Source organism: Alosa alosa, chromosome 17 (assembly GCF_017589495.1).
Source record: "Alosa alosa isolate M-15738 ecotype Scorff River chromosome 17, AALO_Geno_1.1, whole genome shotgun sequence".
Classification (NCBI taxonomy): Eukaryota; Metazoa; Chordata; class Actinopteri; order Clupeiformes; family Clupeidae; genus Alosa; species Alosa alosa.
Genome location: NC_063205.1, coordinates 28,204,700 through 28,222,751, shown reverse-complemented (window position 1 = coordinate 28,222,751; position 18,052 = coordinate 28,204,700). Strand labels below are relative to the sequence as shown.

General features: G+C 43.6%; 2 protein-coding genes across 2 annotated transcripts; one reads left to right on the top strand and one right to left on the bottom strand.

Moving 5' to 3' along the window:
• The first annotated feature begins 6,894 nt into the window (after nt 1-6,894).
• On the top strand, nt 6,895-10,090 carry LOC125310318 (hyaluronidase PH-20-like). The gene is made up of 4 exons (XM_048267618.1): nt 6,895-7,839; nt 8,433-8,522; nt 9,054-9,342; nt 10,002-10,090. The coding sequence occupies exons 1-4, from the start codon at nt 6,895-6,897 to the stop codon at nt 10,088-10,090; spliced, it is 1,413 nt and encodes a 470-aa protein (XP_048123575.1).
• Nucleotides 10,091-11,615: 1,525 nt separating this feature from the next.
• On the bottom strand, nt 11,616-15,310 carry tmem229a (transmembrane protein 229A). Its single transcript, XM_048267320.1, has 2 exons — nt 15,116-15,310; nt 11,616-14,942 (listed from the first exon to the last, which is right to left on the bottom strand). Exon 2 carries the CDS (start codon nt 14,627-14,629, stop codon nt 13,532-13,534), a length of 1,098 nt encoding a protein of 365 aa, XP_048123277.1. The 5' UTR covers nt 14,630-14,942; nt 15,116-15,310; the 3' UTR covers nt 11,616-13,531.
• Between the last annotated feature and the right edge of the window lie 2,742 nt (nt 15,311-18,052).

The following is an 18,052-nucleotide window of genomic DNA, read 5'->3' as shown; positions in this document are numbered from 1 at the left end:
GTCAAACATTCACAGTGCCAGCCTCACTACACATTTTCAATGTATGCTCTAGACTGGCTCTACTTAGTGAACAGAAGGAGAGGATGATGCATATTTCATAATTTTGCCCCAAGGGAGACAAGACGCACACATGCACACTGTTCAGTACACAGCCCTGCCTTTAACAAAATGTGACTAATGCACATGCCCGGCCACAGAGATACAATGTGGGTCACAGAGCAAGCTCCAATGGAGGAGGAATCAGTGTCGCTTCACTATCGTGTACAGAGTAGGCCTATATGCTTTCGTTTCTCTGAACAACTAACAATAGCCTAGGGCAGGGAACTAAAATGGGAAAAAAGAAAATGTATAGGCTACATGTTTTTCACTGACAAAATCACAGATACAATAGATAGCATTGCCTAATTGGGGGCGGGTGTGTGTGTGTTTTTGTGTGGTAGATGTGTGTGTGGGGCTATGGAGGTTAAATAACTGGCCAGTGTGTAACAGGAAATAACGCACAGCCTAAATAGTCCATATTGGTCTCTGGACCTATCACCTTCTCAGAGTGAGCCACTCCTTCCCATGGTTAGGCAGTGATGTAGCAAGCACTAAAGAGCCTGAAGAACCTGCCAGACAGGCAGGCAGCCTTCCCTAGCAGAGTCAGATACACACAACATGCCTATGCAAAGGGGTGGGAGGATGGGTGGGAGGTTGCCAATTGTCCAAGTGAAAAAGCAGACAATACAAGTCTCTCCTGTATCACTCTACCTGAGTCTCCATTGTGTCGTAAACTTCTTTGGCCCAAAGCTCACAGTTGGGGAAAACTAACATTTTAAACTCTTTCTCTTTGTACTTAACTGTCTGGGCACTGGTGAGGAGCATGCCTATCCCCGAAACTGATCAGTCCTGAGACCAAGTCCCACTCATTTTTCTAGTCATTCCTGGCTGGTTGAGTAACCTGACAAACACTAGATGCACTATTCGAAACTGCATTCACTGCTGCCTGTCTTCCCTAGTGAAGAGTCCCCCTTGGTATGCCAGGGCAAATTATGACTGTATTAAATTAGGTGGCAAGGGTTGTTTATGCGCTGCAGCTGTTATACACAGACTCTGCAGATTGGACGGCCTTTGGAATTAAATAAATAATGCCGCTGACACAGAAACATGAATGTGTGTGTGTATGTGTGTGTGTCGCTGTGTGTGTGTGTGTGTGAGAGAGAGAGAGAGAAAGAGTGAGTGAGTGCTTTTTTTGTGAGTGTGTGTGAGTTTGTTTATGCATGTGTGTGTCATGTCTTGTAACCCAAAATGCACAAATTCCCCAGTATATAAGCAGTAGAGCTCATCCTTTCAGATTAAAGCCCCATTTAATGACACACAGACAGCCAGCAAGCTGTAAACAAACATCACCCGAAAAACATCTAGCCCACAAAGCAAACAGTGACTGACCATGAAGATTCAATTTAGGTCAGCACAGGGGCTAATCTCCACTCTTGTGATGAGTCAGGCCAATGTGTGACCATCCCTCAGGGTTTTGCCAAAAAACAAAACACACTCTGACAGATACTGTACCTACCTAGCCTGTGTGATTGTATATGTGTTTGAATATGTGTGTGTGTGTGTGTGTGTGTGTGTGTGTGTGTGTGTGTGTGTATTGTATGTTTGTACTATATGCCTGAAATGTTGGACATAAAAAAAGACAGACATTCATGAACTATTATTTTTTTCACCCTTTATTTATCTTTTTGTAGCTCACTCTGGAATATATGTATATGTAAAAAGGCAGCCTGCAATGACTTTGTTAAGGTCACCTTTACAAAGGATTTGAATAATTTATTCCTATCTCTAACTATTTGATGAGATTTAATGGGATTAGTTTCTACTGCATGAATATTGATGTTTGACAAACCCTTCTTCAAGTAAAAGTACTTTGACTCGTGGGAACGCCTACCTGACCTGTATAAATGCAGTTAGCCACTACCATGCTTCTCCTTTTCAGTCAGTCTTCAGCACCCGAATAGATTAGATAGATAGATAGATAGATAGATAGATAGATAGATAGATAGATAGATACTATATTGATCCCCAAGGGGAAATCCATCTAAACAGTGATGTAGTTAGCTGTAGTGGATATGTTAATACGTATCCTTGCCTATTCTAAGTTGGTAAACTGAGATGGTGATGTTTTTTAAGTGGGTATACTGCGTAGTCCTGCGTATAACGTAGACTACACCACTGCATCTGAATGCTTGAAGCTACAGCATATGTGGAGTAAGAAACTGACCCAGCTGGCTGTGCCACTGTAGCAGGCAGGAATGTGAGGAGACACATCATCCTCTGATGTCACTGGTTTTGTTTCTCTCAATTACTCTCTGTCTGTCCTTCTCTCACACTCTCACACACACACACACACACACACACACACACACACACACACACACACACACACACACACACACACACACAGACACACCCACACAGACACACATAGACACACAAACATACAAGCTCTCTCTCTCTCTCTCTCTCTCTCTCTATCTCTCTTTACTTTCATCATTCAGACAGATGTTTCTGAAGCAGTGCCCATCTTCTACAAACTTCACAACAAAAAGTCAGAGCCCTGCCCTTCAGATGCCTTTTCCTCAGCTGACGATGGATGACCCTATATGAGCTGGCCAGTGGTTATGTCAACTTCTCTGGCTCTGATTGGAGTGGACGCCTGGACGGAGTGGACTGTCCCAGGCTCAGACTACTAATACTCTCAGAGAGAAGCAGGAACAGGCTATTCTGCTCTCTGCTCGCGCCCGGGCAGTGTGGGCAATCAATCAGCGTTATGTAACAGTTATGGCTTTGCTATCTGATGAGGGGGCTGGCTCAGGACTTGTCCTTAAACGTTTACACACTAAATCAAAACCCTGCAGTTGTGCCTCTTTTGTTGTTTTGCTTCATGGCAATGGTGCAGTTCAAACAAGACTTCACCACACATGCAAGTAAAAACAGTTTAAACACAACAGCATTATAATACATTTCATAACGATGACATTTTCATTATAATGAAAATTAACATGAAAATGGAAATTATGATAATGCTTTTATGATGACCTCATTTGGTGACATTTTTCAGTGCTGAGAGCACCTGATTCAATATTCTCTGTGGTTGTAGGGACACATGTACAGAGATGGAGCATGCATGCACGTGTGTACTAGTGTTGGGAAGCAAAGGATGCATGAAGAACCGAAAGAGGAAAGAAAGAGAAAGGAAAAGAGAGATAGAGAGAGAGAAAGAGAGAGAGACCCAGCTGGAGTACTGCCTTCAGCCCCAGGGCCTTTAGAGGTCACACACACACACACACACACACACACACACACACACACACACACACACACACACACACACACACACACACACACGGCACAGCCAGCAGTATCACAGCCAGCACGTTCACACATCCAGGAACAGGAGAGGGGGGGAGTAATCCTGTGACATGGTCAATTTTCTTACACGGCTAAACAACTGAGATAATTGATTATGTAACTGCAATAAATGAGTGCTAGAGAGAGTGAAACAGGCAGTGGGAGAAGGATAGAACTAAAGGGAGGGGGGCTGAAGAGAGAGAGAGACAGAGAGGGAGGGAGAGAGAGATAGAGAGAAAGAAAGAGAGAAATAGGGAGAGAGAGAGAGAGAGACAGAGAAAACTAAAGCCTAAAGTTCACAGTGTACCAGAAGTCAATCCAGGATATTACAGTAGTTGAGGGGTCTCTTGCTCATCTTTCTGAGGCCCAACCCTATGTACAACTCCTCTAATGCACCTCTGCACTCGTTCGTTCTCTAAGTGGAGTTACGTCAGTACACTCAGCCTTTGACTCTCCGTACGGGGCAACACAGCAGAGCAGGGGCACAGATTTCCTCCGCACACACTGAGCCGAGATCAACACAAAGCGACTGAATCTGCCCAGCATGGCAAAGAGCACAAAGACGTGGGGTGGAATACCCAGTAGGTACGTGGAAAAAAATAAGGACAAAGTACAAGGAGGAAGTGACCTGAAGGTGGGCACTGGAGAATGCCAGAGTTTGTTCCTGTGCTCTGGTTGCCAGATGAGTGTGGTCGTCTGGGGGATGAAGCTAAGGCTGAGCATGACTGGAAATGTACTATATTACCTCCCAAAATATTTATCCTCTCATGGTATTGCTCTTTACCTGTTTAAGAAACACATCAACCTATAATACATTTATAAAGGAAACCAAGATGATAATGTTAAAAGGCAAATTAACATTTGAAATAGAAATTAAATCATGCCAATATCAATACATAGGTCAACCAATGATATATTGATTATTTTAACAAGGAATAACAGGAAGGCTAATTAATAACAGAAAATTGCTGTTTCCAGTAACTGCTTTCATAAGACAGTATGACTTAATAGATGTGATAGCTGTTTTCATAGGTGTGGGAATTCGACATTGGTTTCGTTTACAGTACGTGCAGCAGTCATGACCTCTATCCACAATGTTTTGCGCAAGCTTGTAAAGTTATAAACTGGCGTGTTCCGATAGCGCCCTCTTGTGAATGGGAAATGAATTACATGTTATTCTATTACAGGAATTGCAGACCTTGCAATGACACAGCAGTCCGAGTTTGCTCTTCTCAACGAAAGAAAAGAAGGGTGTCACCACACAGACAAACAGGAAGCACTGCTCACTTTTGACCAAAATTGCTTGCAAAATAAAAAGTAATTTAATTTAAAAAAAGAGGAAAAAAGCCTATTTCAGTGTCTCCAAACATCAGACGTGGAAACAATCCGCTGGTGTAAAAATACATGACCAGCCATATTTGCCAAGTGTACAACAGAACACCATCTTTTCTAAAACACACACACACACACACACACACACACACACACACACACACACACCTCCCTGTCCATGTCTCCAAATGATATTTGCTTGTAACTATGGTTTCTTGCACCTGGGTGCCACTGAGTCAGGCCTAGAGTAGGAGGGTAAATCATAAGTAGCGATGAATGTGCGTGGAAGGCAGCCTGTTCTGATTCCACACCTCTCCTCTCCTCTCCTCTCCACACCTCTCCTCTCCTCTCCTCTCTCCACACCTCTCCTCTCCTCTCCTCTCCACACCTCTTCTCTCCTTTCCTCTGTTGTCTGGCTCCATCTCTCTATGGCATGCTGACAGTAAGCGTCAACAGCACAAACCTACACTATGGCACTGGTATAATATGTCTGTGGTTCCTGTCAGAGAATGAGTTTGACCCTAATGCCCTCCGTAGTGCACACAGATATACGTACACAGAAACAGTGTGTACTGTACCGAGTATTAGGTGTATGTCTGTGTGTGTGTGTGTGTGTGTGTGGGTGGGTGTGAGTTTGTTTTTGTGTCTGTGCATGCCTCTGTGAAAGACTGAGAGAGACAGACAGAGAGAGACAGAGAACTGTGTCACTTATAGCATACACAGATACTGTATGCAGAAACAGTGTGTACTGTACAGGGTATTAGGTGTAGGTCTGTGTGTGTGTGTGTGTGTGTGTGTGTGTGTGTGTGTGTGTGTGTGTGTGTGTGTGTGTACATCTGTGATGACAAAGAGAGACAGAGACACAGAGACAGAGAGAGAGAGAGAGAGAGAGAGAGAGAGAGAGAAAGAGAGAGAAAGAGAGATGGAGAGAGACGCCTGCCCTGCCCAGCTACATAGCTGAGGTTAAACCAGTGCGCAACATAACACCCAGGTGCCCCTTCCTGTGTTGCTCCAAGACAAACTTGGCACGCTGTGGCCATAACAAGGCATTCTCCATGGACAAATACAACATGGGCGCGCATCTTCCTCATGCACAGCTCCGCCTGGCACCTGCGTCCTGAGACGGGGGAATATGTTCATGCACTCTTCCTCCCTACCCTCACTGTTGGTGTATGAGGTAGACGACACTCTACCAATCTAGTTTTTGTGGAGTTCCTGTGTGTGTGTGTGTGTGTGTGTGTGTGTGTGTTTTCATTTCTTTTCAAGATAGCCATCATCAAAACAGGGAACACACATGCAGAGGGGTGGCTGGGAGGGGTGTCCAGGTACAGTGTAGCTTTGCTTGTCTCTGTGTTTGCATATGACACGTTTGAGGTCAGTTCTCGGTGTTGCGCTTGGAGAGGCGGTTGTGGTCATCTCCGTGACAGGCAACAGGGATATGTCCCCCGTTTGACCAGCTGGCTCAACCACACTGCCCAGGGAGCTCTTTTTGACATGTGGACTACTTTCCAAACAACCGATGATTAAGGTAATTTCAAACTTTCTCCTTTTCTGTCTATTTCTCTTTTCTCTGTGATGGTTGTGTGTAAATTTGAATATAGCTAGAATATTAATTAATATAATTAACTAGATTATTAATTAATCTAGTTATTACAGTTCTTATTCACAATGGTGTGATAATCTGTATTCAGTATGGTGTGACTGATGATCTGTATTCAGTATGGTGTGACTGATTTGTATTCAGTATGATTTGACTGATGATCTATATTCAGTATGGTGTGACTGATGATCCATATTCAGTAGGCTATGGTGTGACGGATGTGACTGGGGACGGATGGGGACGGATCTGTATTCAGTATGGTGTGACTGATGTTCTGTATTCAATATAATGTGACTGATGATCTGTATTCAGTATGGTGTGACTGATGATCTGTATTCAGTATTGTGTGACTGATCTGTATGGTGTGACTGATGCCCCATATTCAGTATGGTGTGACTGATGATCTGTATTCAGTATGGTGTGACTGATGCTCCATATTCAGTATGGTGTGACTGATGATCTGTATTCAGTATTGTGTGACTGATGCTCCATATTCAGTATGGTGTGACTGATGATCCGTATTCAGTATCGTGTGACTGATGATCCGTATTGCTCATCTAAGGGAAAGCATGGGTTTGTCTGGCCTGATGATCAGGAGCTGTGTGTTGCTGCTGCCCGTTCTGTGCATCTCTCTCCTGGACTCCTTCAGTCCTGAACCCCGCCGCCCTCACACGGCCCTTCCTTTCTTCGAGGGGGAGCCGTTCATCATCACATGGAACATTCCCAACCTCACCTGCAACAGGTACAACATCACCCTGAACACCTCGCCCTACCGGGGTGTGAGCAACCCGGCCAAGGTGCCCGGTCAGTTCCTCTCGCTGTTCTACGTGGACCGCCTGGGCCTGTACCCGTACGTGGACGAGGCCACCGGGAAGCAGTTCAACGGCGGCGTTCCGCAGCGAGGGAACCTGAGAGCCAGCCTGGCCAAAGCCGAGGACGATGTCGAGTACTACATCCCCTCGCGGTCGTCCGCCGGACTCGCCGTGATCGACTGGGAGGACTGGCGTCCCCTGTGGGAGAGAAACTGGGGCTCCAAACGCATCTACCGCTCCCTCTCGGTCACCTACGCCCGGCGGAGGGACCCCACACTGACCGCCAGGAAGGCCGTCGCCCAGGCCAAGCAGCACTTCCAGTCCGCCGCTAAGAGCTACATGCTGGAGACCCTCTCCCTGGGCGCCCGTCGGCGGCCCAACTACCTGTGGGGCTTCTACCTGTTCCCCAACTGCTACAACTACGGCTGGACGGAGCCGGGCTACACGGGCGAGTGCCCCAGGGAGGTGCGACGGCAGAACAACCGGCTGCTGTGGCTCTGGGAGGCCAGCACGGCCCTCTACCCATCCGTCTACCTGCAGGCCTCGCTGGCCGACAGTCCCGCCGCGGCGCTCATGGTGCGCAACCGCGTCCACGAGGCCTTACGGGTGGCCGCGCTGCCCAAGCGGAGGAGCTACGCGGCGCCGGTCTACGTGTACACGCGGCCGGTGTTTGTGGATCAGACCAAGCGACTGCTTAGCCTGGTATGCAACAGAAGGAACCTACAGTGTGGCTAGTGTGGGTGCACACTGATAATAAGTCCCCACACATACAAATGTGTGGAGACAGATATAAACAACCTTCCAGATATACTGAGGCACATAGTACATACAATCAAGTAGGGTGCAGCCACATAGTCACATCCAGACATATACTCACACATACACACACACTCTTTCAAGTGGGTGCATGGTGCATGAAAACACACGCACACACATACACATACACACTCAAACAGACACGCACAGACACGCACACAGACACACACACACACACATACACACACGCACACACACGCACACACACACACACACACACACACACACACACACACACACACACACACACCCCTGCATGCATATCCCAGACTCACACAACCACACTGACGGAAGCACATACAGATGTAGAAACGTCCTTGACAGCAGAGGCAACCACAAGCTGTGAGACGGAAGTGTCTGGGGTTACAGTTTCATTGTGCTGAAGTGTATTGTGCATGGCGGCATTTGGTTTCTACCTGTAAAACCTGTGTGTGTGTGTGTGTGTGTGTGTGTGTGTGTGTGTGTTTCTGTGTCTCCAGGGAGACCTGGTCCACACCATCGGGGAGAGCGCAGCCATGGGGGCCTCAGGGGCCGTACTGTGGGGGGCAAGTGCTGACTACGATGACAAGGTACCCTAACCCTAAACTGAAACTCAAGAACTCCCAAGCACACACACACACACACACACACACACACACTGCTGATTGAAACACATTCGCCGGCAACCAGTCATCAGTGACCGGGAGTGGTTTCGTGACGGGGACAAAGGCCTGTTTTATCTAATCTGTAGGCAGAGGGTTGCTAAATAGAGAACTCACAGAGAGAAGAAAGAGAGAGAGAGAGAGAGAGAGAGAGAGAGAGAGAGAGAGAAAAGAGAAAGAGAGAGAGAGAGAGAGAAAGAGAAAGAGATATAGTACAAAGGGGGTTATGAAATTGGAGTGCTGTAAATATGACAATATGGCAATTTACCGTGTGCCGCTGACCCAGTTTGGAATGAATGAGCGTTTGATAGATGGTAGCCTATCCTCCCAGTGACTCCCATCTCTCGTTTTTTTTTCCTGCCCCCTCTCTTTGTCTTTCACTTTCCATCTCTCTCTCTCTCTCTCTCTCTCTCTCTCTCTCTCTCTCTTTACTCATTCCTCTTTTATCACACTCTCTAGTTCTCTTGTGAGGCCCTATCTGCGTATCTCGACGACACCATCAACCCGTACGTGGCGAACGTCACTGCGGCTGCCAAGCTGTGCGGCGACTTCCTGTGCAAGGGGAAGGGTCGCTGCGTGAGGAGGAACTACACCTCCCATGAGTACTTGCACCTGAACCCTGACAGCTTCAGCATCCAGAGGTCGGAGCTGGGAGAATTTACAGTTGTCGGAGCACCAAGCCTCCAGGACCTGATGGCATTTGCCAGAGGATTCACTTGCCAATGCTACGCTGGACAGAACTGTGATACTCACATCCCAACCCCAGCTCCTACTGAGACTACTACAGCTACTACCACCACCACCACCACCACCTCCACAAACCCATCCTTAAGCTACGTCACTAGCCCAATTTCAACATTGACTCCAGGTCATACTTCAACAGAACGCCTCAGCCAAATCCCAATGTGGACAACAGCTAATCTTCATACTCAGACACCTGAAGTGTTTTCTTCCTTCAGCCCCACATCTGATTATTATATTTGATGCCCTTTCATGGACAACTCAGCATCTATGTTCTCACAAAGGTCTTTTAGACATACGTGTAAGACCGGAGGTTCTGCGGATGTTAAACGGTTGGGCCGTATATCTGAACAACATAACGGTCATATGGAAGTCCGAACTTAGCCGGTTGTTCAGCATCATATCTGAATCACCCGAAGGGTCGGACCTCCGTTTGACAAACCTCTGCATATACTCCGGAGGTTATGTGTGAAAGCCCTTACAGAAATGACCTGAGGTGCATTGAAGCAGGGGCGCTGCTAGAAAATATGAGCCCTATGAGAGACAATAATTCTGGATCACAATGATAATAGGTGCTCTCTGGGGGCCCCCTGTCAGTGCTGGGCTCTTCCTACCCCCCCAATGGCACCGCTGCATTAAAGTATTTATTTATTGCAATTTTTCACTGCAAACTTGTTCCAATGAAAAAGATGTTTGGAGGATGCTTGAAAATAAAATATTTGCATAGTTTAGAAGAGCAGTATGTAGGAAGATGAATGCTTATATTTGTATGGAGGAGCAATTATGTTTCAGGGTGGTGTGGTTGTACTGGTAAAACTTTGAATGTCATTTGAATGCATGTAAATGAGGGTAAGGGTGTCTCTGTGGCTGTCTGTGTGACTGTCTGTTCGTGTGCTTGTTTTTAGACAGTATGCTGTGTTTTGGTCTCACACACACCAAAATTTGCTTCTTTGAATAAAATACATTTGGTCGAACTCGTTTACACTGTCTCTGTAAATCCATAGCAATAGACTATGTTTAAAATGTGAGGTCTCTTAGAAGATGCTTACTTTTTTCACAGACAGTGTGGGATAATCTCCCCCACCCTCCACCAAAACATGAGGGGAGGTCTTTGTAAGGCCATAAAGCTCTATTAAGTACAAAAGCAGATTACTGTTGACAAATAGCATTTGAGAGTTATCCTGCTTAGTGCAAGAAAATGTCTTTAAACCAACCTTGAAGTGTTGCCATTCTTTGTGATTCTCAGGACCATGTCACATGGGGTTTGTGCCAAAGAGGCGACACACACTGGAGGTGTTATACCTCAGTTGAGTAATAATAATAATACAAAATAATAATAATAAAATGTATTTATTTAGCACTTTTCAAGCACAAAGCACAAAGTGCTCTACAGACAAACAAACAAACAAAACAATAGTAATGATAACAATAATAATAATAATAATAATAATTGTAACAATAGTTGAGTACATGTAACATCAGTTCAAATTGGTGATGGGATATTTCTGCCAGACTTTGAACAAAACTGTTGGCTATTGCCGTGTCAATAGAACATTGTCTGACAATTCCATCTGTCACGCTGTGCTGACGTTCCCACTTAAATGACCATGACCACATGGGTGAAACTATACGCTAATATGGAAGATGGGGGATGTTTTCTGTTTCCCAAGGTGTCCGGATATATAAACAAAACCGTCCCTGCTGCAGCCTCCCAGACTTCCTAGTCATTAGGGTGTGATGGAACATCACTTGGGCTAGTCTCCTTGGCAACCTAACACTGACAGACCTTAAGAGAAGCACTTAAGGGATACTTTCATCAACGTCACAAAACACAAATGCACACACAAATGCACACACACACACACACACACACACACACACACACACACACACACACACACGCACACACACTAATATACGTCATGTGTGAGTTTTGGGATACTTGAATAGGGTTATACCAGGAGCACATGCATCATTAGATAAATGCATTTCCTTCCTTGAGGGAGGCTGTGCAACTCTTGCCAGTAATCACTCATGGCACAGCAGTAGGCCTACAACATAGAGGATGATGCAGCAAGACCAAGTAAACATACTACTCTAATACCGGTATTAACAAACAAACAAATGATTAAAAATGGTGTAGATTTTCATATTTTACATTTCTCTACATATAAACAGGAAATATTTAAAAGGGTGTGTTGCATATGCTCACATGTAAATATAAACTATGTCCTGTTTAGTGGATTCCTCACTCTTTCAAAAATGAGATGGGAAGAAGACTCAAGAGCAGTTTTTTTAATGGAGCATTAATCACTACACCTTTTTCAGGTCAGAGAGTCACTTCCTAGTTCTCTTAATCATGCAATGTAACTTCCAAACACAGTAATGAATTTCCAACATTTAGAACATTATTATTATTTATCAATTCTAATCTAACAAGATTTTCAGGACCACAGTAAATGCTAAAGCTTACTCAATCAAAAATATATGTTAAAGTGGCCACAAATCAATACAGTGATATCATGTCATCTTTTATTCATATTATTTCATAACAGTTCCATGGTCCAATCAACATATCCCAATGCACTTTTCTTATAGCTTCACAGTGAACAGCTTCATGTCAAATAGATTTATGGCATTGAGAAATATACACAGGCAATGTACAACCCTTCATTCAACAAGTCAATGATACTTTCTAGAGGGATACGAGAAAGTACAAAACATACCAACATGCAGTATATTTATATCAAAAATAAGAAAGATTAAAAACAAGCCATCACTCAAAGAGGAGTTCATTTCATTACACACTGAGTGAAGAGTGGGTCCACTCTTCTTGATCACTAGTTGACAGTTCACAGTGGAAGGTATTTTGAATAAGAATCCACACATTTCTCCCTGTTACAGGGAAAGTGAGTTGACTGTATGGATTGTTTAATGTATCAAATGAGTTAATTTCAGGCAGTATCAGTGAACCTGTCCCCTCATTATGCTTATCCTTACTTGCACACTCCCACCACTACAGAGAGGCAAGACACTCAGGAAGACTTTTGTGAATCCTAGTATAAGTAGACACTAATCAGAGCATTACAGTATACAACATATTGTGTTAACAGCATCTAACAAGCTAACCTGTCCAGTAAAGCTGTTATCACTGTATGTAGCTAACTAGCCAGTTTGGCGTACCTATAGACTAGATACAACGCTCTACGGAATTATATCTCTGTTAGAACTGGTCTGAAGAACTCACTCTACTCTATCCATCTAAAAATAGACACTATTCTGAATTGGCTATGATTGCCATGACTTAGCTCGACGCTGTATGGCAGTGTGACAGTTTCTGATTAACACCATATTAAATGTGTCACAAGCCTCAAAGTCCAGTCGTGGGCAGGCATATGCCAGTTCATTTGATCCCAGGAAATGAACTGCCAATACACAATGTACTGTAACATTGGACTGTCCCCTGGCACAGTATTGTGGAAGCTACAGCATAGACTACAGTATGTGGGATAGGCTTTGTAAACATCATAAAAATAGTTCCTGCTTGAGATAAGACTAACTGGGGAAATATTCTCTTTGCTGGCCCTTTCCCACACCGTCAGATGTCTAATCTTAGTCTTTTAGATGTGGTCAGATGCACAATGTTGTTCTGTTATGTGTTTTCTTGAGTCCAGCTGCCTTAGACTGTTAAGAAAGGCACTCAATTAACTCAAATTATTTAAAGCTTAAAGGATTGGTTGGTACAGTGCATTCACAGCAAATTCACCAATCTAATTCCCTGTTAGGTTGACCAGTCTAATCACCATTATCTACTCAACACTCACTGGATTGCCATGCAAGACAAGTTAAAGGTCATGCAAAAAAGCAGTTACTGAGTGCATGCTTACATAAGCTCTGGGGACAGTAATTAATAAAAAAAAACTATGATCCAAATGCCACTGTCATTGTACACTTAGTTACAGTGATGAGAGTACAGTACAGGTGCATGGACAGACGGAAAACACCTCTTAGAAACCGGTTCTTTAAAAGATTATTGTGGTGTTCAGATTTTTCTTACTACAAAGTGATAAGACGTAGATCAGAATGATAATAAAGCTGTTGATACAGCTACGTATCATTTTCTCTGAGGAAATACATTAGTGTGCCGCGTGTGTACACCACTAGATGGCATGTATAACCCTAGTAGTTTAGTAAACCTATTCAATGTATCGTTTAAAACCAGCTTTTCTGGACGAGGGGCGCCCATTGACACCTGTTCCAAGTAAGCTCTCCTCTTCGGTACAGACGACACGCAGTAGAACATTTGACAGGATGTCCTGATAAAGACTCAGGCATATCCAACCGGGTAGATAGAGCAAGGTCACCAGACCCATAAAATTTAGCGGATAGTGCGAGTAGTCCCACGAACAGGCGTCGTACTGGCGCAGTGCAAGACCCCACGAGAACTCCCAAGTGTAGATGAACACGATATAGATGGGGAGCCGCATCCATGTGTCCCATCCTCTCGCAAAGTGCAAATGCATGTACAGTTTCTCCACGACGAAGCTGCAGCTGCCGTACATCAGGAATGACCACAGGGACGTGTGTCCGCTCAATGTCCGGTCTGACTTCTCAAACAGGTTAAAGACCGAGGTGAAGACGATCTCGTCTAAGAAACCGTGCATGCCAAAGAACAGAAATCGCAAAATGCCGGGAAGCCCAGGAAGATGTATCTTCTTCTCCGCCAGTTTTGACTGGTTCCGTTTGTCGGGGCTGTGATACTGCAGGTGCAATAACCCTTTATGAAATACATTGGTAAAGTACAACGCGAGGATATAATGAATTACAAGCTGTGTCGCTGAAACCACCCTGATGTTGTCCGTTATTGTGAATATGTTTCCAATTAAGATTTGCAGGCCAATGTAGAGAGACGGGTAGAAAATAAAGTGAAAAATAACAGGGCGTCCTTGGAAGCACTTTTTCTGCATATATACCTTTTCCAATACGAAGTGGGTCAGTGAGTGCACTATGCAGAGGTAGGGTGAGGAAAACCCCAGCAGCTTGAAATCGTTGCCATCCAGGAACCTGCGTACCGATGACAGGACGATGTCCAACGTGACTCCGTGCATCCCGTAGAAATACAGGCGCATCCATTGTGGCAGGGCAGTCATCGATTCGCTTGTGTATCCCGCGCTGCTGTTGTTGCTGCTGCTGCTGCTGCTTGTCAAATCTCGTTGCCGAGGCTTTTTCGGGGACCTCAAGCCTGCGTTGTCCGCCGGTCGTATTCGCAGGCTATCCCTGCGCCGAGCGGTCATGGTCACTTTCGAGTGAGTCAGATGCCAAGTCCTCTTTATACAGCATTCATAATATGCGTTCTTGCTCAGGGACCTTGCGAAAATCCTCACTGTGCCGGGTTGAAGCGTTGTTTCTCAGCCCAGGAACTCAACTGAAGAGGGGCGTAACGACTGGTAGGATGGTGGAAAATGCGGATGACGTCCTACCAGTGGGTCCATCGACGTCTAGCAATTGTAATGAACATAAATTGCTTTGCAAACGTATACAATGTCTTTCTTGGTCGCTTACACTTGCAGTCTGTAAAATGATTGGCTGATGGCTAGCTTGCACGACCTGCAACGCAAGAGATATTTTTGTAAACTAACCATAGACTATATGAAATATATATATATATATATATATATATATATATATATATATATATATATATATATATATACAAATGCATTACTGTCGTCTCAGATGTAAGAAAGTATTGCACAATTTGCCAGGAAAGACAAACTCACCATTACCGGAGCAACGGCCTGTTCCGTGCGCAAATAGATGAGGTGATAATTTATCCCTTAGGGCTCGACCGACTATTAACCTGGGAACATAGGCTGGTGTATGAGCGGTACATTGCTACAATGTGGCTTTCAATGGGCCTTTGGGCACACGTCATATTCTGGGCTACTTTCTTTGCTTTCATTGCTCCCATCCTCATAACAGGCATGCGAACTGAAAATAAGCAAGCACACGAACAAAAAAATGGCACATGGATGATATGAATAGAGTATGAATGCTTAGTGATTTAATGGGGAAATCAATCAATAAATCTACATGTAAACATACTGGTGGTGGTATGGTTGTGTAGTCCATTAGACTATAGGATATTCTCACCTCGTGTGTCAACTCTAAAGTTTCGCTTTCTCTTTCTCTTCCTCTTTCATTTGTCTAACCCTGTCAGCTCTTCACTTGTGTAATATAATTTAGGGTATTTCATTTTTTCATGTTCGTGGTTTGTTTTGCCGTTTATCTTTATATATTTTACCAAATCGGGTATGTAGTCATGAGCTGAGGCAGTTTTGAGAGTTACATATATATATATATAAAAAGTACAGCCTTGCATAACCTACAGAAGTTCAATGAAATATGGTGCCAAGCTTGCAATGAATCACAAAGCCATCTTTTGTGTGCATTTATGTATCAAGTGCGCCTGAAATGAAAGAAAGAAGCGAAATTGCATATACATAGTTCAATTTAGTTCACTGAGTGTCTCGTCACCAAACACTAAAGAAGAACTTACAAGCTAAATATGGAACATAAAACTATACAGCCACACTTTTATGGCTGTCAGGGTTTATATGTGACAGCACCAGATTGATAACAGTCTCAATAAAGCACTACACCACCAGCTGCTGTCGCTTCCTCTTACTAAAAATGTTTTTATAGCCTATGAGTGTGCAGCAAGAGATTTTTTATCATTGTTTCAATAAAGATGTCTTTGAGGATGGACAATCGTTTCTGATTAAGCACAGGTTCAAGTGACACATGAGCAGGTGTTCTTTCTGACTCTTCCATTTCACCTTAGAATAGAATATGGTGTTGGATTATGGGAGTGCACAAACAGGTGACTTCTTTCGAGTGTGTGCACCTCATCACAAAGAAAACTATTTCCACCTCTGATTAGCTGCAAGAACAAATGGGCCTAGGAAAATCCCAAGGGTTCACAAATTGATGAGTCAAGCACAAAACAACAGCAAGAATGAAGAACAGAGACAAAAACTCAAGAGAATGAATAAGAAAAATAGGATTTTGTTTTGCATATGTTTGCACATTTCTGCTTTCCGACCATAGGATGGCAGCACCCAGTTTGGTGGTAGCATCACTGGATCATGACCACAAACATGTGAAATGGTCAGCACTGTCTGCTATCATTTCCTTATTATAAAATGAATGGGTGTTTATATTTGTTGTGCTGTGCTTTGTTCTTTTTTCAACAAAGATGTCTTTGTACTAGATGGCCAAACTCAAAATACATTAGTTTCTGATTATGCACAGGTAAGTGACACATGAAAATGTGTTCTTTCTTGGTCTTCCATTTTATCTTATCTTTATCTTTGCTCTTGGATGGATTATGGGTATACTGCACACATTCAAAAACAGGGCATTGTGCACCTCATCACTAAGAACAATATGTCCGCCCTGAGCTGTAGCCTAAAGGAACTTACCTGCATGAAAATGATCAGGTTGTCAGTGTTTGGGGTGAATCTCACTGGAAAATCTTTATTGCTGATTACTTTCTACTCAGGTACCTGAGTTATGAGAACTTTCAATATGCCAGGTACACTTAACTTTTTTTTTTTCAACTGAAGTGAACTAAGTATTGCCTACTCACTCTGCTAGTTTTAAGTGAACAAGTAACTTAGTGCAACTTCAACAGATAAGTTCCTTTTTTCTTTTTTTCCCTTTCTTTCCTTTTTAATTTTTTTCCAGGTAATCGGTTTTCCACATTTTTTTTAAGTAAAGATAACTCATCAGGTTTTATAGTGTACAATGTCAAAATAAGAAGGTATGTTTCTATTGCAGTAGGCAGATTATGCTATCATTTTTCCATACATGGGATCAACAAGGGTTAAGGTCCAAAGCCAAACTCAGTCAGTGCCATGTTGTGGGTGAACAGAAAAGATACGTTTGGCCTGGCTGACACCAAACCAATGTTCAGTTGAATGATGGTCTGGGCCCTCTCAGTTCACTTTCAAGTTTCAAGGGGTGTAACAGCTGTGATATTAAACACTAGTGATTACAGATAGGGCAACCAGTGCTGGCATGACAAGGTTTTACGGTGTAGTCTACTTAGAGAAAAGACTGTAGAGAACCCCCTGCACAAAGCACAATTGGATGCAAGTGAATATCAGGACCTTTAGTAACGCTACAGCAGACTTTTAATTAGAACATTTATTCATGTTATTTCATCAGGAGCATTGTTCGGATGGTTGTAATGTTGGTTTTCCTCCACATTGCTGTGCTGTCCAGTCAAGCTCTCGTTGAATGTTTCATGATATTACTAAACCCAACTATGCCAGAATGCATTTGCTGTTGCATTTTTAAACAAGTGGGCCACATATTTCACATATCATATAAGGGTTTTGCAATTTATGAATCAAAGGTAAATACCTCATATCCTCATATCATCAGCTGGGACAATGTTTCATCTCTGGGTGCAGTTTTTTTCCCCAACAAAGATTTGCTTTTTTTGTTTTTTGTTTTGTTACAAAATATGTCTAATTGTAGACGACCAAACTCCAATGGAAACAACATGAACAATAGTTTCTGATTATGCATATAGGTTCAAATGACACATGATCAGGTTTTCTTTCTCCATTTGATCACCGCTTCACCAATAGGAACACTTTTACCAATAAGATGTCCATACATCTCTGCCTCATATTTTAGCTGTTTAA